Raw genomic sequence first — 22,912 nt, forward strand, 5'->3', positions numbered from 1 at the left:
TGTTAGAGAGGAGTGCTGGATCTCTGGTCTGGACCTCTCCTTCAGCCTGATGCAGACTTGGCTTCATTGCTCTTGAGGTGTAGTTTGGCACATGTCAATAGGAGCTATATCCTGTACCTCAGTGAAGTTTTGCAGTGAGCTGTGTTTTAAGCTCCAGAGTTCTGTGGTAGGAAAAAGGATGGGAAGACATCTCCTATGTCTTGCTTAGCAGTAATAGAATTATCTCTAGTCAAGGATTTCTTATGTTTGCCTGCTAGAACCTCTGGTGAGCATATTTACTTAATTGACAGATCCAAACGATGACTCTAAAGAGTGCTGGGGCTTGGGACCTGTTCTACATTTATTGAGGAAGAATGTGGTCAGCTCAGAATATTTTTTTTCTTGGTGGTGAACAGGAGAATCATCTTGATAGGACTTTCCATGTATCATGGCTACTTTCAGTTTTTACAAAAACATTATTACTTTTTTCACTTTATTAAATTTGTGCTTTATGTCCCAGAGGGCATTTAGAAGCCAATGGAATGCATTTTTTCCCTGAGCATTTAAAAAAATGAATAGGCAATGATTAAACTACTGCCACAAAAACTTCAGGTGAACCTGGAAGAAAGCCAGCCTGAAGACTGAGGCCTCCATGTCTGCCAGATCAGGTGGGAGTCAAAGCTCAGTCTTTGGCATAAAAATTGTATCTACACTTCAGCAATTCTCTACATGGATTCCTGTCTGTCAGTGAAGTCAAAACATGTGCAAACACTGAATGTTTATTAATTAAGAGGTCATTCTGGAAAACTAGGCTCAGCACAGCAGGCTGGAAATCCTGTTTTGAGGCCTCAAAAGGAAAAATGAATCACTCTAGATTATGGAGCCTGTGTGTGGTGCCTCCTGTGATGACTGATGGATGAATACACAGTGCTCCCAGAGACTGATAGCAGATCTGAATATTCTGACTCGACAATTCCTGAGTGCTGCCAACCCAGGATCTACATTCCCAAAGACCTCCTCAGGGTCCTTGGAGCAGGATGATGCTCCAAGTTCCATCTCAACTTTCTTGCCAGAGCTGCACTGCATCCTTATCAACCATAACATCCTAAGCATTGTTCACTCTGTGATTCAGAGGGTCAGGAGAAACCTGTCAGGCATTACAAAAATAACAACGAAGTCAGGATAATGGCTTAACTTGGAGTGGAGGATTTGAGATTCCTTGCATGTTGATTGTCGAAAAGTAATTTCAAAAGATGTCAATTATTTGGTTTTCATTATATAATTTCATCTACTTTATGTCTAAATAATAAAGTCTAATAGTTTGCATGCAATACTATTTTGTCCCCATTCTGGTTGCCAATAAAGAGAGGAAAGTACTAGTTTTATTTAATGGATTTGGAAGTAGATATCAAAATAGATATCAAATATCAAAATCTATTTTAAAGGTCCCATTTAAAATTTTGTGCTGAGTTAAAATTGGTTTGACTCTCTTATGTCATGTTAAAGTGCTGAGTTAAAATTAATGGGGGAATGATACGATGATTTGGTTTTCCCCACAATTATGTTATCCAGTTCTATGTATAATCAGCCTGTGAGAATGTTAAGTGGCTCAGCCTTGCAAGTCCTGTTCACATAAAAGGCTTCAGTAGCACTTTTGCATAGGAAATTTTAAAAGTGGTATGTGCAAAAGCAAGTTAACATTCAAGAGCCAAGGTTATCACAGTATAACATTATGGGTAGATTATCATTAGAATATAAACCAAAATATTCACCTAGATACTGATACTCCTCTGCCTTCCCTGTACCACTCTATCTGTGTTTTGAAATTGTGTTGTGCCATCTGGAGAACTGTTACTTTGAAAATTATAGTACTAGCTATTTAGATGCCTTCCTAAATAGAATTGGTATAATTTCCTGGAAATTCTCACCCCTGAATATACAAAATAATAATCAGTGTTTATAGTATTTAAACATTGTTAATCCTGATGAAAAAAGGACCATGCTGCAGGTAGGTACAAGACCTAATATTTGAAGTTCATTCCCAGCAGAAAATTTATATATGTGCTTCAAAGGAGTAATGTTATTCTCCTTTTGACTATGCAATCCAGAGATAATAATATTTTATATTATATAGAAATTTAAATACAATTGTGGTGTTATGTGACTCCCCGATGTTGATTTTCTCCTATGTGAAAGGATTTTAACACCTCTTAAAATGGGATTGTAGTTAAAAGTGTTTTCTTTGTGATTTTTGAAAAGATCATATTTTTCTCTCCTTACAGGGAAGTATTCATTCTTCCTTCCTCCTAGGAGAGCGTAATAGTCTTTATTTACTTATAGCAATCTGGAATAAAATATTTTAGTGATGGTTCATAATTTACAAATGGAGTTTTACAAAAAAGCCTCTAGGAACAGCTAGAAATACATTGATTACATGGCCTCCCTATGAGGAAACAGTAATTAAAATTGTATTACAGATTCTATCAAGACTTGTTAATATTTAATTAGGCAATAAGTAAGCTTGGTACAGGTGTCCAGAGTTGTTGACAGGAGCTTTGTTAAACAATGTAGTATTATTATGTCTTAAGTAAACAGTTGCCTCCTTGCTTTTTTCAGTTGTGAAGTTACATGCTTAATTGGCAGACATTAGAATTTCTGCATTAGAGTTTTTTCTTATTTAATTTCTATGTCTATATATAGAGAGTAAACTGAGAGATGTTGTGGGCTTTAAAAAGAAAAAACATTTTTTCATTGTTTGCTGTTTCTGTCAAGAATTTTTTTACAATTATGAAACTTCCTGCTGCTCCCTTATTTAGTCAGTTGACTGACTAAATTTCACAAACATTTCACAAGTTTTGATCACCAATTTGATTATCATATCCCTGACAGCTTCAAGTGGACTAATACTTTTAGATGTCTGTAAAAGAATTAATCTCCCAAGTCAAGCTACGTTGTCATGATCTAAATCCACTGGAGTCTCAAGGCTAAGTATTATAAACAGAGTTATTATATTTTAATTAATATGTATTAATTTTCCACTTCTGTGTATGTACACAGGTCCTCAGAAGCCACACCAGAGGAATTTCACTTCAGAATACAAATCAAAAGCTGTAATTTTTAGATATTTTATCAGTCTGTGTACTCCTGTTTTATTCCCCCCAAATAATTAGTATTGCAGCATTTTGCAGAGTAATAGAATCCAGTCGTGTCATATGAGCATCTGCTCTGAGTTATTCTCCAGGAATGCAATGTCAATATTTTAGAGAGTGAGGTACAGATACAGAATTTAGTTTTTTTTGATAAAGCTCATCAGTACCTCATCCAAACTACACAAATAATGCTTTGTTGACACAAAGATGTAACTAGTAGAAAAGGAAAACTGAGTTTTTACACAGTTTCAAGATATTCTATCTAGTACCTTGTGGACTGCCTATCTTAAATCATTTGACAAGAAGCTGTGGATAGAAAATTTCTGAAGAACTTGCTACTAGATGTTTTTACTTCACGTTTTCTGCCATGCTTTATTCTTATTTCTAAATTTCTTTGTTAGCTCAAGGATGTATTTTCCTCCTCTTTTTTTTTCTTTCAAACATTGGGAGGGCTTTCTCTTGAACTGATTGCTTAGCTAAAAAGGAACCATTCATCCATTGGTAGTTTACTACATCAAAACACTGAGATCTAAGAATCACACACCAAAAAAACAGATCCAAAAGGGAATGACTGAACACAGATACTCATAAAAACTGTAAATCTACTTCTCTCTTCTTCTTTGGGTATAGTTTTTTACCACAGTGCAGTTTGACAGCAGAAATTTAATCATGTCCTATTGCTTACACCTTTATCAGAAAACTGATAAAATGTGTGCTCACACTGAACGGTAGCAAGAAATTTTTCAAATGTCCTTCAGGTTTTTTTCTTTTCTCTTCTCTCCCTTGCTCACTTCTGTGTCTCTCCCAGAGAAACTGATACAAAGCTGATGAGAATTTGGATTTTCTCTGAAAACCTCTTTGGTTAAAAGATTAATTTTAACCTTGTGATAAAGATTGCTTTTTGTATTCTGTTGAATATAATATCTAATAATTGTCAAGCCAAAGTGCTGTAGGACAAAACACAATTTTTAAATGATCTCTTGTAATTACAATACAGATGACTTTACATTATAATGTCTAGAAAGCAAGCAAATATGTGAAAAATGAAAAAAGTATTAAATTATTTTAATTGTAAAGTATTATGGCTTTTTATTTTAAAAAAAGCTTCTCAGGTGAATAATTGTAATCAAAGATCAAAACTTCATTTTCTTGTAAAATATGTGACTCAAGTAGAAAATAGATACTTGAACATTTGTTATAAACAATATAGTTGATTTTCCCTTTTTTTTTTTTTTTTTTGTAATTTTGCTCTTAATTTGTATTGCTTTTGCCTTGTATTTTAATCTTCTGATTTGTTTTCTGGATCTCCAGTATATAAAATTAGTACTTCTGGTCAACTCCAGATGTACAAATTAACAAAGATTGGGGAACTGCTGTTTTAAACCTGGGGCAGCTGACCAGTTTTACTTGACTTGAAATGGGGATTGGATGTTCCAAGATTATTCTAAGGTAAAGAGAGTAATATTTTATTTCATACTGTAGTCTAGTAAAATTATCTAAAAACCTTGAGGTTTTGCTATTTTAGTCGTAAATTATGGATAGTGATGGCCTGCTGTCTGAAAACTGTATTGCTAAGAAAGGTTGTGGGCCAAGGAAGCATCAGTGATAAAAGCTTAGGTAGAAATTAAGTTTGATGTCTGTACATTTTTAAGTTTCTGATGATTTATTCTTGAAGCACTGATCAGATAATACATAAAATCATCAAATACACAGTAACTAAACCTCTCACTTGTCATTTGTCTTCCACACAATATGAGTGCTTCAGGAGTTTTTCTCCAAAATCCTGAGGCATTGCTTTTTCTCTTATGGGGCTGCAATCTTCTCTACTATCTTATTGATTTGGAAAGCTGGCTTACTTGCTTCATCTGTAGTGTTAAATTGATTTAATAACCACAACTGGCATAGTTTAATGTTGTAAAAACATTTATGAAGTCACAGTCTATTTTTTAAAATTTAGTTTCCATAACTCAGCTTATTCAACGTAGATATTGTGTAGCATATTGATGAAGATTTAACAAAACTTTGTAGTCCAGACTTTCAGGATATAAGGTACTTACAGATTTGGGTACTTTCATCTTTGTAAGCATGTTACAAGCAGCCATCAAAACCCAGATGAGAATAGTTTTTAAAGTATCCTTTTCCCATCTATAGCCTACTAGATATTCTATATGAAAGTTGAAGAAGTGTAATTTATAAGTAACAGCAAAGATCTTTTTCAAGATCTGTTCTGTACTAGTGGAAAGATCAGAACTCTTATGTTCTGAATCTCCAACATGAACAGTCCTGGAAGGCTTATGAAATAATAGATTTTTTTAAATTCACTTCCTATTTTGGAAAGAGAACTTGAGAAATAATTATGTTACATCATTTTGTCATTATGTGCTATCTGCCTTCAAGAGAAGGAGAGCAATGAAGAGGAAAGAGGGGTAGGTCTTGACTTCGTTCACAAAAGGAATGAAAAAAGTAGGTGTCTTTATGGTACTAAATTTCTCATACCTGCTGGTGGAGAGATTAGAGTAGTTTCTGCATGGTAGGACATTCTCAGATAAGTTTTCCTGTCAAGGTGGTTTCAGTTTTTAAAAAAGACTCCTGTATTAAATGAGGAAAAAAGGAGAAGAGAGTGAAGAAGTGACTCAAAAGTTTTGCAGTCATATGGGAAGAATAATATCTGGCCTCTGGCCTATTGCCTCACTAAAATAAAATGCTGAATACAAGTGTTAAGAATTCAGTGACATTATGTGTAACATAACATTGGTTTGTGCACTGGAAGTTGCCAGTAGCTACATCAAACCTTCTTGGGCAGAAATCATAAGCAAGTTTTCTTGCCTTCCTCCATGAGCCAGTAAGTCTCGCTATAAACTGTAAAAGTCCTACTGCAGCTGCTAAGCTCTTATTGGAAAATAGTCATGCATGTTTGTACCTGATGGGATGGTTTTGTTTGTGGAGGTCCTTGCTGTGGATTTAGCTTCCTATTAAAAGGAATTTTGCTCAGCTGCAAAAAATTCTGGGCTTGGGGAAATTCAGCAGAGCAAGTCAGTGATTTGGACCTCAGAAAATAGACCCTGCAGAGGGCATCACACGTCTCAGCTCTGACAGAGGAGAGAAGGTGAGCAGCAACTCATTAAGGATGTATAGGAACAGTATTGTGTGAAGTGGTGTTGTTGCTTCAGCTTTCCCTTGCTTTTTGTGCATGGTTAAAACTCCAGAAGGGGTGATGTTAGATGGCTGAGTCACAGGAGAGGAAAGTTATCGCAAGACCTTGAATGAGCATTGGCAGGGAATTAGGAGTAGATGTCTGTGATGTCATTTGTATCTATGGGGGTGTGCAAACAGCAGTGAGCTAAATTTTCAGAAAACTTCAACTGCAGCAATATTAGACAGAAAAGGGCAATGTCTCCTTCTCCTCCATATTTTTACTTTGGTGACATAGTCAAGTTCTACTTTAACTAGCAGAAACTAGAGAAAAATGAATCTTGAAGTTGAGGGGTTGATTAAATCATTTAGAAAATAACCTCTAAAAACATTTGCCATGTACTGGATTTTGAAACCTTTGAAGCCATTTCAATACATAATACATTTTGAAAATCTGAGGAAAAGGGATACCTCATCATTTGTATAAATACCTAAATTTTTCAGCTACTAGGTTCTCTTGTTCACATTAAGAAGGTGGTATATTGAATATAGGAAAGCATAATCTTACATTTGGACTTTTTCTACATTGGAGTTTACTGTCTACTAGGTTTAAGTATGCTGTTTTGAGATACTTGACTAAAATTATATTGATAGGGGATTTCTTTAGATTTCTTCTTCACAAAGGATGCCTTGGTGTTTGTACTGACATTTAGTAAGTAGTAACTCTGGGAATGTACAGATACATACTCCACTTAGCAAGTATAATGCCCTCTCTCTCTAGAAGAAAGAAAGGTCAAATAAATTAACTATAAAGAGTAGTAATCTGCTCATTGTATAAATCTTTTTCTCATAATAATGAAAAGCAACAGACAAAGGTCATTCAATTCTATCTCCTTTTATAAGTTAAAGACAAGAAAACTTAATTTGACATATGCAGTGACTTTTGTTGACTTTGGGGGTAAATGCTGCACAGCAAATCTGTGTGTCATAGAAGCCTCTCACAGTGAAGAAAACACTTAAACACTTGATATAGTCTGATTAAGCGCATTTTTAAAATCAAAAAATCTTATTCAAAACCTTAATTGTGCTGCAGATATTTACACTGCAGAACACCTGTACTTGCAGGAGTAAATAGTTGTACAACAAGTTAATATATTAATTAGAGGTATAGTTAATTATTTTTATTTCTATATCTCAAATATAATTACCTATGTGTTGTCTTAAGCAAATTTATTATTGCAAGTGTTCATTAAAATACAATTAGTTGTAATATTTAGAGGGAAAAGGGCAAAAAAAGAGTGCTTCAAGCTCTGCAAATCAATGGGAACACATCAGAGTTTTGATGTTATTTGCCTAATGTACTTTGTTACTTGAATAGATTCTCCTTTGGGAGAATGTTTTTATATATTCACACAACCAACATTTTATGCAACATTTTTTCCCAAATATTTTCTTTTTTTTAGTTTTTTAGGAGACATGACTATGAAATAAAAATATGAACCCAATTAAAGGAGAGCTGTCTTCTTCAGTCCCCTAAAACAATAACTCAGAGAGATGACTTCATTCATTTCTATGGATCATTAACTTCCACGTCTGCAGATGACAATGTTTATATTCACTATGTGAATTATTTCTCTGCTGATTAGTTTAGGAGAAATACACAATGAATGAGCCTATCGCATGATCCAACACTGTGCTGGACACCCCTCTGAATCCCATAAAATTCAAAATGTCCCTGATGCCCAGATGTAGAGTTTGCTCTCTCTCTCTCTCTCTCTCTCAGATTGAATGACATGGTTGATTTTAGAACACAAAACTGTAGCAATTATTAACTACTAATATGGACAAGGGGAAGCAAAAGGACTTTTGGGTCATACAGTAAGGCATGGATTGATGAATTGATTAGCAACTCTATTTACATTTATCTGACAAAAAAGTGCTGAGTATTTGTTCTTTGATATTGTCTCAAATAATACACAGTTCCTTAGATCCCCCCGTCACTCCAGAAATAGTGGCGGATTCTGTTCCTTTCTGATTTGATGGCATTAGGGTGCACTGTGCGCCATTGTCCACCAAGGCTTTACACTTTTTGGCTCTAAATGTGCAGGCCATCAAATTCACACAGTCCAATAAGTTCAGTTGTCCCTCTTCTCCACCTGGCTGGAGGCAGGGCACCTCTAAGCTTGAGCACATACAACATTGTCAGTACGTGCATTACTGGGCTTTGCATCCCCAGTACTCATACCTGATGTGCAGGGGTCATGGGTCACCTGCATATTTGGATTGGGTCACTCTACACTGGAGATTTGAGCAGCCTTCTTTTTAGAAGGATCTCCTTTTGCCTTCGCCTTACCCAGCAACTTAAACACTCGGTCCTGTAGGACAGCAGTAGGTTTCTGATCCCACTTTTTCATGTCTTCTCCACACTCACTCAGGATTACCCATAGGATTACTCTTATTAAATTCTGTTTCTTTTGATTCTGTCTCATAGGAGGGCATCTCCTCTTAATGGCTGCAATGCGGCGTCCTCCTCCTGTCTGAGGAAAAAAGGGTGAATGCAATTTCTCAGCTTTTCCCTTTACAACTGAGACCCAGGCCGAACAAGTAACTGTGTGGGCTGAGGAGCAGGGCTGAGGGCTGAGGAGGCTGTGGTGTCTGCAGCAGTAGCAGCAGCAGGGCTCACTGCAGCAGGGCAGCAGTGTCTGTGGGGGCAGGGGCAGCAGCTTCAGGTACGCTGGCAGTGCTGGCAAAACTCATGCTGACAGACTCTGTAGCAGATACACTGGCAAAACTCACAAGTTGTGCACTTGTGTGAGGGGGGGCGAGAAGCAGCTGCGGAGGCAGAAATGGGGGTGCTCTCTGTACGAAGTGTGCTCATTCCCCTAATTGTAGTTGTCTTACTTCTCACCAACATATGATAATATATGAGAATACTTACACACACCTGAGAAACACTGACTACAGCAATCAGGAGATTGAAAACTATAATATGCATAATGCCATTTTGACTAGAATCCGGTGAACTCAGCCCAAGAGTATTATATTTCCTCAAAAGAAGACTGAAAATGTAACTACCAACAAAGTTTTTAGTCCTTGTATAAAATACCACTGCACCGTGTACTGCACTGTATATTAGTATTGCAGACCATATCATAACTACTTTTCTCAAGCAGCTTTTACAAAAACCAAACCACATATTAACACTGATTCCAGCTGCAAAAACAGATATCACATACCCTGAATACCAAAGATATGGCACGACTGGTTTAATCTCCAACCCTGTGAAATTTCCTAAGAAAAAGGTCTGATTCCCACTCAGCAAAGCCATATTGGTATCCTCCCACTGGAACTGGAATTCAAACTATTGAGGCAAATTAGTCAAAATTTAAACTGGGCTTGAGCCAATTAGCTCAGGCCCCACGTTGGGTGCCAGTAAATCTGTCACGGTTTAATACTGGCCCAGCAATTAAACCAAATGACAGACCCTCTCTATTAATCCCTCTCTCCTCCCTGATAAGAAAAGGAGAAAGAATAAGGGAGAGAGGCTTATGGGTTGGAAACTAAACTACACAACTTTAATAAAACAGTAATGATAAATAGGAAAAATTACTAAATATATACAAATATACAAGAGACGTAGCTGAAAGCAAAAGTACAAGACAGAAAATTACCTTTATTACCTGCCCAAACCAGGACATATGACTACAGATTTCAGAGATTAATAGACCAAATGGGGCCTGATCAATGCCCGTTTTTTTTTTTTTCTCTTCTTTCTTAGTGTGTTAATTACTTAATCAACAGGAATAGAAATATATGTGTAATGCATATTGAATCAATCTCAGGTTATCAGGATAACAGAATTGCTCGTAAGCAGAAAAAAGGAATCAAAAAGCAGCAGGATATTGGTGCTTTTATCCATGTAATACCACTTTTTTAGGTGATGTCCTATGCTATATATGTTTGAGAGACTGATAGCATTCTTTCTGCTGTGCTCTCCCAGGAAAAAGAATGAGCTTTTGAGGCAAAAGAAGAAACACGGTGACTGAAATATTCATGATTCACAGTCGGCCTGTGATTTCATTAGTTGTCACTGTTTCTCTTTGCTTACATTAATTCTCCCAAACCAAGTTATTTTGTGGTAATCTAGTACTGAATACAGTCTCTCTAAACCCCAAATCTACATTAATTTGCAAGATTCCCCGGAAAACAAAACAATTTTCTATGGACTATTCTGTGTACTTTTGCCAATAATTTTAGGGGGTTTTTTCATACCTTTGTCTTTTATTGTGGTCAGCTAAGAGCTTTGCAGTCCCCTAGTTACTCATTACTAAAATTCTTCAATCCTTGGTCTTCACAGTACATGAAAGCTTAGTGCTGTTGTTCCCAAGGACACTTCATTACCTCCATTGCATGAGGAGATACGTGATTCATATTTGAGTTTGGGGATATTCTCCTGTTCCTGTATGTGGACCTCTATTTTCAACTGCATGCAGGGACCAGACCAACTCATCTGTCAGGTCATGTCTCTTTAGCAGTCAGGTTTTTTGGAATCAGAAAAACTTTTAGGTTCAGACAATGAAGTGTTTGACTTGAAGTGGTCAGACTTGCTCCAATATCATTGTTGTCATTAATGCAAGTAGCATTTTTTTACTAACAACAAAAAAGTTGTGTGCATAGCTGGGATACATGGAAAAGCTGCAGTTTCAGAAAAGAAAAGGAATGATTAGTGCACAATTCCTATGGACAACGAAAATCCATGATTAATTACACCACCAGAGGATGGTCTGTCACAAACCCTGGGCACTAGAGCACTATGGCTATTTCAGCTAGTCTGACCTTACCTGCTGTTTTGAAGACATCAGTAACAATTGGCCAGTCATCAGAAATGCTTCTAGTGAAAGAAGCTGTGATACTGTGAAAAGTCACTCCTAAGGCTCTAAGGACATAAAGATGGCTAAGCCCAGCCAGTAGATCCTTTGCCTCTCTCCCTGTTTAGTTTTTGTAACCATGGCAGGAGACTGAAGAGGAAGGTGATAATAAAGGCAACTTCTGTGTAGGTATTTCACAGGCATTTCAAAAAGACAATTTTTGTTTTTGTTACTTCTGTGATTTTATTATTCTGCATGTATACAGACAGATTCCTTGAATCATCACAGAAACTATAAATTCCATTTTGTTTCCATGAACTGTGAATCTCCTTGTGTCTGGGGCTGTCATTTGTTAACAAGAGACAGGATAAGTGCCAGCATGTCAGTCATTACAGACCTTCTCCATCTAGCTTACTCTGAGCAAGGCAAGGAAAACAAGGAACAGGATCTTAAGGAAGGACATTCTGTCCCTCTTGGGAGGAACCAAGACAAAGCATCCAGGTGGTAATGTTTGGATTTCAAAGCTGGGAAGGATTTTTGAAGCAGAAGCAGATTGGTCAGAGGCAATGAAATGATGCAGTGACACAGTGGAGGAGTCCTGAGACAAGGAGACAGTGGAAGCCCCATTCAAAGGAGCAGCCATTGGTTGGCAGATGTTGGAAGGGAAAGCTCCCTGATCACCAAAGAAGATCTCACAAAATCTCAAATAAAATTCAAGAGTGAGGAAATGTAGGCAGAGAGATGTACATTTGTTTACTGTTTCATGTGGCCTTGTGTAGCTCTTGTGATCATTAAAGTGAAGAGTAGCTGCTGTTAAGACAGTTTGAAAAGTCTGTGCATTAACCGATTCAACTTCCTGGGTTCCTGGAGAGATAAATCATCACTCAGATGTCTGCTATGAGAGAGCTCTGGGAAAGAGTGAATAGAAGCCATGGTGATCTGGCAGCAGTCACAGGGTATGAACAGGGTCTCTGTTCTTAGACGAGAAAAGAGATTGCCTGGAGACCCAGAGCAGATACAAAAACTTCAGAGTGCTTTCACATGGAAGCAGACAGAGGCTTTGTGAGTGTCCCACAAGAATCTAGGCTGTAATATCTCAGTTTTCAAATTCTTACCTGTAACAAAACATACGTGTAACAAGATAACGAACAATACTGTAGGTGGCTCCAAGCATTGCCTGGCATATACACATACAAAAGTTAGTCATAAAGTAGAAATCAGAGCACATTCATTTTATCATAATTTGCACTGAACCCAAGAATAATAATTCCCACCAACAGACAGGCTGTTAGCTTCAGGCTTAATGCCACACTGATGTAGCTAGATAGCTTCTCACCGGTTTGGGGCACGAGAAAAGGAAGCTCATGGTCACTTGCAGCATGGTTAAAGTGACTCTTACTTGTTTGTAAAAGACCATGAGCACCCTGTGCTTCCACGGGTAAGGTTGTATTGCCAGTATTTAGGTAATTGATTTTATTTTATTTTTATTTAATATTTCATATTTTGGCATTCTGAATGATGCAATAGCAGTGGCCTGTATATATGAATAGCTTTCTGGGATGAACTCAAAGCACAAGCTCCTCTGAGACAATTTAAAAAGAGTGAAACACTCAAGAGGATAATATGGAGCAAACTGATGTAAATGGTTCTTCTGCATAAACTGCAATTTTTGTAATTTGTTTGGGGAATGAGGGGAGTGTGTTTTGCTGTTTGGCTTTGATTTGCATAAACTCAGAAAATGTTCTAAATTATTTTTTCTGAAAATATAACAACTATTGAGAGGAAGGCAAAGCTTTTGTAATGAAGAGAAAATATGATGATGGGAAAATTAGGGATTATTGTGATGTCCATGTTCCATGGGCCTGAAAATAGATGAACTGGGGAGATTACTTTTCATCATTTCTACATATCTTAATGGACATATAATTATCTATCATTATAAAATATTAGTGCATATTTACTGTATAATAAGTAATTTAATTTTATAAGCAAATTATTACCTCAAATTTACATACAATGTGAAGAAAAGTTCCTTTATCCTCTGTAACTGCAGCATTTGGCAGATTCAGGAATAAATAATCTTTTGTGGCAAGGGTATGCCTTATCAAACATATGCAGATCAGTGCTAATTAATGCTAATTAAGGTTTCCTGTCTATCTAGTTGGAAAAATGTCCAAATGTTATGAAATCCAGTTAGTATGCCTATTACCCTAATTGTTTTATATGAGATGCTTCTTAATTAAAATATGTAAATTGACCTTAATTGCTATATACTAATGGAGGTTCATGTTATCTCACTAAAAATGGCAAGATGGTGAGGAGGGGTACTTAAATAATTCTGATACATTTGTAAATAAATGACCCTTACTCAAAATTATTTTTAATTGAAAATTGGCAAACGGAACATTTTGCCATCTATGTTCTCTTTAGTTTTAAAATAAAGTCAGAATTTACAGTTCTTTGTTAATATAGATATGGTGACATTGCCACTTAATTAAGACTACTAAATAAGTCAACATTTTGTGTGTTTACTGAATGTTTCAAAATTGTTTGCTAACCTGATATTGACCTTCAGAAGTGTCATGCTTGCAGTATTGGTCTTGATTTTCAGTATTTTTTGCTTTATATTTTGATCTCTTTTAATAATTTAACTTGCGAAGTTTGATACACTGTTCTGCTTTTGCTGGCATCTGGACCTGTCACCTTGACATTTCATCAAACAGTGCCTCTTTGAACTTCATGTGCTTGTGTAAGACATGGGCTTTGATCCTCTCTGGGGAGTATAATTCCCATGTGTGCTGGTACATTACTGAGGCCTAGGTAGGTTTTTTACATAAAATCTTGTATGCCCACTGCCCAAACACAAAAAGAATTATTTAAATGCTTTAGATTTTCTATGCAGTTTATAGGTGACCCCATACTGCCACTTGCTTGCTAGTTTTCATACCTTTTCACACACCACAGCAAACATTTTTGTCACTTGATATAGAGAGTCTAATTAGAGAAACTGCTAATTGGAGAACTGGTCTATAAACTGTGGTTTTACTCACATAAAATAACATTTTAATAGATACCTGATATTTTAAGTTATATTTTAGGTCACAGAGATCACTGACAGTGCTTTACTTTACAAAGTCAATCTGAAAGGTTTCACTATTTTGCAGGATATTGTAACCAACGTTTCTCCAAGGATTGTGCGTGGAATTACTTCAGGTCCCGTGTATGGCCCAGGCCAAGGCTCTTTTCTTAACATTGAACTGATCAGTGAGAAAACAGCAGCATATTGGTGTAGAAGTATTGCTGAACTTAAGGCTGACTTTCCAAACCATGTAAGTTCCACTCTTGTCATAGACATACCATATATTTATTTATAATCTTCAGGTCATAGATTTGTGAAAACTCATCTGTTTAATATTTATTAAACAGAATGCCAATTGCTTTATTGACAAACAAATGTGATATTAAAAGCCAGAAAGGTCTATGCAAATAATCTTTATGACAGATCATTCTGTGAAAATGCTGTTACACAAACAGACAGCGATTGTGATTTTTTAGTTACGTTGATGTTTACATTCAAATAGATAATATCAAGGGAAGGAATTGATCCCAGAGTGGATGCTTGTCAATTCTGCCATGAATTATTTTGTATTTAATAACATATTTAAAGATGTAACTACAACAATAATTTTCATTGTGAAGTGAATTTGATTGATTGTTTTAATTCTTAATGAAAATGTGAAAGCTACTCGTAATATTTTGTAAGTGATTTCTGCTTTAGGAGAAAAAAACCCCAAACCCAAAACTGAATTAATTTCACTTCACGGAAAGGGTTTTGTTAGAGCTTTCTTGGCTATGGGTAATATCTGTCTAGAATGTTGCAATCCAAGTTAGGAGCAATGATGCCAGACAGCTGGCATAAATGGTTTTCAGCTACTGTTCTTGAGAATAAGAACTAGGTGGGAAGTAAAATTCACCTCAGACATTGTCTCAAATGGATAGAGCTAGAAATCCCAAAGCTTATATATCTTCTGTCTTGAAGTTATTACCTCCATAATTCAGCTATGAAAAAAATAATTTAACATTCCTGAATATGTTATGGCATGAAGACAGGTTTTTTTTTATTCCTGGAGCTTAAGTGTACACATCATCCATCAAGTATAAAAAATGTTTAAACACACTGTATTGGTAGAAAAAGGTAAGTGCTGTATGTTTAATATCCTATCTTCTCTATGGATGGAGTTGTGTTTCTTTGCTGAGGTTCATCTCACTTTACTGCACTTGGGCTCCATACTAGTAAAAGTGTGAACCAAGTTATCTGATTTTTATTTTAACATCCTTTGCCAAAGTCCTGGATATTGCCTGCAGTTAGACTGCTAGCCATTTCTGCTGTGGGAATAGTCTCTCATTGCAGTTTTTACCAAAAATCTATTGCAGCATTTTGTACTTGAAACCAAACCTTTCTCTTCTGTTAGGAAAAGCACTAGCAACAATTTCTAAAGGAAAATTTGAATTTTCTGAGGCCTAGCCTCTTGTGTGGGATGGAGAAGTCCCACTCTTGCTTAGTTCCCAGGGCGAGCATCTTCTCATCATCTCCAACCATACAAGTTATTATTTTGAGAATGTGAATTCAGCTCCTGCATGTTGACTGTGGGTGCTGCTGTGGCATCCTTAAGGCTGTTAATGCCTGCATGAGCTTGGGGAAAAGAGCATTAGTGGTAGACCTTGGCTTTGCTCACAGGGATTTTTAAAAACTGCCTATGTACTCATCTAAGAACTGTCATAAATACCATGGTAAATTTGTTGCTAATTGAAAATAGATTTTTGTTCACTGGTAGAAATCTCTTGATGCTTATTTTGAAATATTCTGTATAGCTGGAGTTTGCAGAAATGTTTTCCCAAATTCCTGTTCACTCCTCTAGGATGCCTTTTTAAATTTGATGTGTTTGGGGGGCTTTATCAAAACCAAAAATGGTTTCAGAAAACTGCTTGAGGGGTGAGCTTAATTAGCAAGTAAAGAACAAGATATTTTTTTAAAATGAAAGCCAGACTGAGATGAGGACACAAATGATTACTGAAAAAAAAACCTTACCTTGCTACAGTAATTATTAAAACAATTCAGTATTTATACATAATCACCTTTGCTATTTAATACAAGTCATTTGAGGTAGAATTTATTTTATAGATGAAAATGATATGAGAAAAATAGCTACTTCAATAGAGGATGATCCCTGACCAGCATCCTATCTTGTTCCATAACACAAAAGGAGCAGCTAAATTCCTCTAATGAAGCCTAAGATTTAAACTAAATTATGCAAAAGGTTGTGCAAAAGAGAACCACCAGTGGACAATGTCATGTAAGTGTAAGATGTTGGCTCTTTAGATCAGGAACTAACATCACCCTGGTGCTGTCTTCTTCTCTGTAGTGGAGAGCCTTATTCTCTGGGTCTCCTGACTCCTGATTCTCACTCATAGCTTGTGATTATCTCTGATTGTCGGTCTTTCACAGTTCCACTTCTGTTAGTTTCTTCCTTCAACCCTGAATTCACTTCAATTGAACTAGGGTAGGAGCTGCCACCAGCAGAAGTTGCTTTAATGCTACCTGCAGTGAATTAAGTATTAGTAAGGGTCCAGAGGAGAAATCAGAAGAAGAAACTAATTTGGATTTCATGTGTTTGCTTGTAGTATACCATAAAAATCTGTGCTGTTTCAATTTGGGATTTTTTTAAGCTTAGTTAATTTATTATTACTACTACTTCTTTTTTTTTTACTTTTTTTATTTTCTCTCAGAGAACACATACGCACAAAAGGAAATCAGATGGCATGCCTAGTACAAGCCTGAGATATTTTAGGTTTTGTTTTCTAAATCAAGCACTTCTCTGTTAAAATTATTTGCAGTTAAAAATTGGATTCCTTTCTTTCTGGTACTTCAGGCATTTCAGTAAGTTATTACTTCAGCAACTTGGCTGATATTGTTTAAAACACTTTATTATTCAGTGTTCTTTATTGTTATATTTTCAAAAGATGCAGTTTTAAAAATTATGTGTCCACTGCTCTCTTGTGTACCAAGAAAACATCGTTTCAGTCCGAGAGCTGTGAAAGTGAAAAGAAAATTGGTCTGTTTGCATTTGTCAACTTCTTTTTACTTTCCCAGATATTAGTTTTACTTATTTATATTGGCCTATCTTTGTCATATCCAAACATCTTCCTTACATGGCTAACTAAGGGTTATTTTATGAGTCTATGAAGTATTTATATTTTTCTGACTTATGGCCACTTATAGCATCTGATGCCACAGGATTTCTTGTTCTGTGTAACTACTCATAAGGAGAAAATATATTTTTTTTTTCTACAATAGTACAGAGTGAGAGCTTCACAATGAAAAAAGATGGAACAATTAATTTATTAATTTCATAGTCTGAAATCAAAATTAAATTGACATGTTATTATTGGCATTTTGCATCCCTTCTCCTCTGAAAAGATTGTTTGTGAAGTGCTATGTTAGTCTGAGACTCAAAAAGAAAAGGGAAAGAAAAGTATCAATAATAAGGATCTTCATATTGGAATTCAATTACTACTTGTTTTGGGCCAAGGGCAATAGAAGCTGTTCCTGTCTAATCTCAACATCATAATGAGAAATAGGAAAACTCCCCCCTTTCTAAGGCCAGCTTAGACGGTTTGAAATGGCAAAGGCAAGATTTATAAGTGGGGTGTGGACAGCTGCTGGTGGAGCTTAGCTGCTGACCAAGTCAACCCCACAGATGGGTTCATAAATTGCAGTTTCTGTTAAAAAGACTAATCATAATTTGAACATTCAAATTTTAAAGTGCATCACTAACAGGGAAAAAGAACTAACACTAATGCACAATGGCCTACTCCATATTTATTTCCCATGAGATAAGATACCTGATCCTATGGTGTATTGATGACTTCCACCAAAATGTGCTGAGAAAAGTCACGTAACGTATATTCAATAACTTTTATTCAGAAATATGAAGTTTGCCAATTAGACTCACCTAATGGTATATCAGGAATGAAAACTGTGCACCTCAGCCTGCAGAGTATGAACAGATCATCCTCTGTAATCACACAGCACCTACAAGAGGACAAGGGAGAGACCCAGCCACACAGGTTTAGGAAGGCAGGTCCTGCTACCAACCTGATCTCTTTATGATCAGGTGACCCACCTTGGATGAGGGAAGGCTGGGATGTGGTCTACCTGGACTTCAGCAAGCCTTTGACACCATCTCCCACAGCATACTCCTGAAAAAGCTGTCAGCCCACAGCGTGGACAGGGCACTCTGCGCTGGGTTAGGAACTGATTGAGGGCTGGCGCAGAGAGTGGTGCTGAACGGGGCTGCATCCAGTTGGTGGCCATTCACTAGTGGTGTCCCCCAGGATCAGTGTTGCACCCAGTTCTGTTCAAATCATTACTGGTGATTTAGATGAAGGGATTGAGTCCACTATCAGCAAATCTGCAGATGAACACTAGCTGGAGGGAAGTGTCGATGACTGGAAGGCAGGAGGCTCTGCAGAGGGACCTGGGCAGACTGGAGAGTTGGGCTGATTCCAATGGGATGAGGTTCAACAAGGCCAAGTGCTGGGTCCTGCACTTTGGCACAACAACCCTGAAAAAAAGGCTTAAAATTGTAGTTTATTGGTTTTTTGAGTGTATCTTTCAATTTAATAATGTTTGTTGGCCAGTTTGTTGAGATAGCATGTTGTATCCTGTTGTTTTGGGGTGTATGTTTAAGCGTACTTATAAGGAAGAAAAGCCAAAAAACCAGGAGGAGGGCCGACCACAGGGCCCACGAAACAGGACGTCATGTGACCATTCCCCTCAGCAACAGAATGAAGCCCACAAAGCATGAAACCATTCCCCTCAGCAACAGAACGAAGCCCACAAAGCAAGAACCAATGCTGGGAAAGCCTGCAAAATGAAAACCGATGATAAACTGATAAGAGACTAAGGAAGGGGTTATGAAAAGTATAAAAGAACCGGTTTTACTTTATCAAAGTTGCAAGCCGGTGGTGGCTATGGCTCCCTGGCCACCCAGCGTGCTTCAGCGCGCTTACTTATATCTCTCTCAATAAAAGTTTTAAACATAGAGTCAGTGTTTTTGACAAATTGGTGCCGTGACTCGGATCCTGAGACTCTGTGCTGCAGAGCTTTTCTCCTGGTGGCGCCCATCCGCATTTCTGCGGGTGGACCTGGGGTCTAGCTCCGTGCCATAGACCTCAGAGATCAACCGAGAAATGAGAGAGATATAAGTAAAGGAATTTTGTAGGATTCCCTGTAATTCACATGCACAAAGGCCCCAGGCAAAGACTCGCAGGAGACGAGTAAGTGTTCTGTCCAGTTGGGAGGGTTTCCCCCAGCTGGGAGGATTATTTCCTAGGCTGGTGAAAGGACTCGAGCACAGATCCTATGAGGAGAGGCTGAGGGAGCTGGTGCTGTTCAGCCTGGAAGGCTCAGGGGAGACCTCATCACTCTCTACTCTCTACTCTCTGAAAGGAGGGTGTAGCCAGGTGGGCGTTGGCCTCTTTTCCCAGGCAACTCTCAGCAAGACAAGAGGGCAGGGTCTTAAATTGTGCAGGGGAAGGTTTAGGTTGGACATTAAAAGAATTTCTTTACAGAGAGGGTGATCAAGCATTGAATGGGCTGCCCCAGGAAGTAGTGGATTCTCCATCCCTGAAGATATTTCAAAAGAGACTGGATGGTGGCACTCAGTGCCATGGTCTAGTAACTGCAGCAGTAGTGACCAAGGGTTGGACTTGATGATCTCTGAGGTCCCTTCCAACCTAGCCAATTCTATGATTCTATGAAAATACATATTTTTAATTCTATTTCAGCAGGAATCTACAAACTTTTATCCATTAAAAGAGAAAGTTTTAAAAAATATTATAAAACCTTGGAAGATAACTTCATGTGTACATTTATATTCACGTATTTTACATTAGCTATAATGTGGCCTTTAACCTGTGCTGGGAGCTGTGAACAGTGGTAGTGCAGCATGTCTTTGTGTGCTGGTAAAACAAGGATCTCTGTGTACAGTGAAGCTGCAATCATGTGAATCATTTTTGGTGACTGTGAGGGAATGGGATATATTGATGGTAGCACTTGTTGAATAAAGAAATGCATTCAAACTGTTGCCGTTCCTCATCAAAACTTTTTGCTTACCATAGCTCAGAGTTCTCATTTGATTGATAAATCACCTACTTACACAGATTCTAGGCACACAAGCATGTCTGTATATTCAACTGCCTAGTAGTTGGCCAAATATTTTACAGTTTTATATTACTGTGAACCTCTTTAGTATCTGCTCTGGGAAGAACAACCTTGAGAAGAGCAAGGTTTGAAATAGGTAAAATGCTTTTCTATGGAGAAAGGTGGGCTGAAGGTTCAGCAAGAAGTTGCTGATGGGCATGGTTGCCCACTTTCTCCACTTTCCAAAAACCCTAGTGGGTGCCCTGTAGATGATAAAAAGTAAGTTGATGAAAAACCTCAATATGCAAATTAGTTTGGGCCTTACCACATGGAGGAGGTAGTAAAGAAAAAGGACATTGAAAGGACATTTAATGAACAAAATAGACTGCAGGGAAATGTAATTTCCTATGGGCCAACAGAAGTCCCTACAAACAAGCAAATGTTTGTGAAACTTGTACAGAAAGGATGAACAGGGATCGTCGAAGAAGATGCCAAATGTAATATTTTTTTCAATATTGCTCTATCATTATACTGAGGTCTTAAATGCTTCTTTCCTCCTTACTGAACACAAATAAGTTTGGGCTGCTGCATGACTCTTAGGAACATACATAAGTCACATTGGTCAGCTGTGACATTAATTCTGTGATTCAGATATCAATGTTGTGAGGTGTTGAATTGAGAGACTTGCTAGAAATTAATTACTCTTGCACCCCCAAACTAAGCTGAAAACTCTTGTCGCAGTGTTTGTTCTGCTGCTCACAGAATGTTGCTGACAGTCTCTCTGACAGTTACTCAGCAGAGAGCAAATTTTCAAGGCTAAAACTGTTAAAGATAAATTTTGTTCAACATATTTGTTCAGCATGTCCCTGGAACACCTGTCAGAATAGCCATGCTAGGGAGCGTGCAAGAACAGATCGCTGGATCCCAGGTTGAAAACAGACTTTCATAGAATTGGAGGGGGGTCTAGCTTTTAATGTTCTTGTTTTATTTCCCAGGAGTGGAGTAATTAATTCTTCATTATATTATGATTTATTATATTCTGCATTTTTTCTTGTGATAGAGGTAGGACTGTCCAGTTTTATTTGGTTTCAGTGTTATGGATTTTTGGGGTTTTTTTAGGTAACAAAATCAGTTTTGTTGTAGTTCCTCTCTGTGAGGACAGGAGGAAATGAGGGGTTACAGAGCAAGAAAACAATTCAACAGGCATCCAGCATGCTTGCTCCTGTAATACCTTTTGGTGCAGGAAAATGCAATGTTCAGAAAGGTTTTCTGAAGTTGTAAGATGAACAGAAACAGATTTGCCACAGAGTTGTACAGTTTACCTGGAGGAGTTTGATTAGTTTGCTGAATTGGTCCCTGATGTGGTGTCCTACACGTGAAGTGTATCTGTAGGACCAACTTTGGTTTTAATATCAGTCTTCATCTAAAAACTGTGAACAACATTTGTATATTCATATGAACTTTTCCCTCTCTAAGTCTGCTCTGGTAGTAAACATGGAAATATCTAAAATTGCTGTAAATCTCCTCTGTGACTCAAATTAAGAGACATTAGGTGGAAAATTTGTCAAGAATAAAAGATTCATGAACTTCACAGCTTTACTGTGAGGAAAAGGCCAAAAAGGCTTTCTCACTAGATGTATAGGAATAATTTGTGTATTTTTGCAGGCATTATTATAGCTTTTATTTCTGATGGATGTTCAAGGTCTGTAGGGTGTTGTATAGTGTACATAGTAGTGTACATAGTAGTTACATTATGAGATACCAGTTCTTGACTTGATTCATGTTACAAAAGGCATTAGTTTGTTTTACTGTTTGGATTTAAAATTTGGAATACTTGGGAATTTGGAATATCATTTGTATTGTGGGTAATTCAGTGAGGTGAAAGGTAGAACCTTCATCTTCATCTTTGTGGGAGTCATGTTCAGAAATCAAATTGCCAGCCAGCTGCTCTCCAGAAATGCCTGCTTTCCTTGGGCTAGTACAGATAGTTTGCCTTTACATCACAAAAAAAATAGTATTTTAAACTCCAGATGCCTACTGTGGTGTCCACTCACATAAGTCATAGACATCTTGACAAGCCACAACACCTAAAACTCGGAATAAAACGTTTCTAAACAACTGGTTAAGGTTGTGCCCATGTGGACCTCATCTGGAACCAACAGCAACCAGTGTACTGTGGATCTGACTAGGGAAGGTGCAGGCCATGCATTCTTGGGCTTATTAGAAAGACCCTCCATAGATGCTCAGATGCTTTTCCACATGAACCGTAAAGGACAGAGCACAAGGGGAGGGAGCCACAAGCCAGGCTGTCTAGAAACTTTCACACTCCATATCATGTAAGTAGCCAGAAGCACAGAACTGCTACCTGGGTTCCCTTATCTGACTCTCAGATCCTCAAATCTCATTTAAAAACTCCAGAAGTTGTGATTGCTGCAGCTTAAACTTCCCAAAGCCAACTATCATGGATGCTTGGTAGGAGGTGAAAAAACCCACACAGCAGTTGTTAAATTCACCATATGGAAAAGATCCCTATCACTACTGAAAACTGGCAGTAGGCCTAGTCCCTTAAGATCAGAGGA

At 37.4% G+C, this 22,912-nt stretch overlaps 1 protein-coding gene across 1 annotated transcript in view; it reads left to right on the forward strand.

Moving 5' to 3' along the window:
- The window catches only part of DPYD (dihydropyrimidine dehydrogenase), a 340,069-nt gene that overhangs the window by 193,591 nt on the left and 123,566 nt on the right, over window positions 1-22,912 (forward strand). Inside the window, exon 14 of the mRNA XM_030455551.1 lies at window positions 14,293-14,457. Coding sequence (XP_030311411.1) covers window positions 14,293-14,457 — 165 coding nt within the window. The remainder of the gene's footprint in view (window positions 1-14,292; window positions 14,458-22,912) is intronic.

This window comes from Calypte anna, chromosome 8, assembly GCF_003957555.1.
Source record: "Calypte anna isolate BGI_N300 chromosome 8, bCalAnn1_v1.p, whole genome shotgun sequence".
Classification (NCBI taxonomy): domain Eukaryota; kingdom Metazoa; phylum Chordata; class Aves; order Apodiformes; family Trochilidae; genus Calypte; species Calypte anna.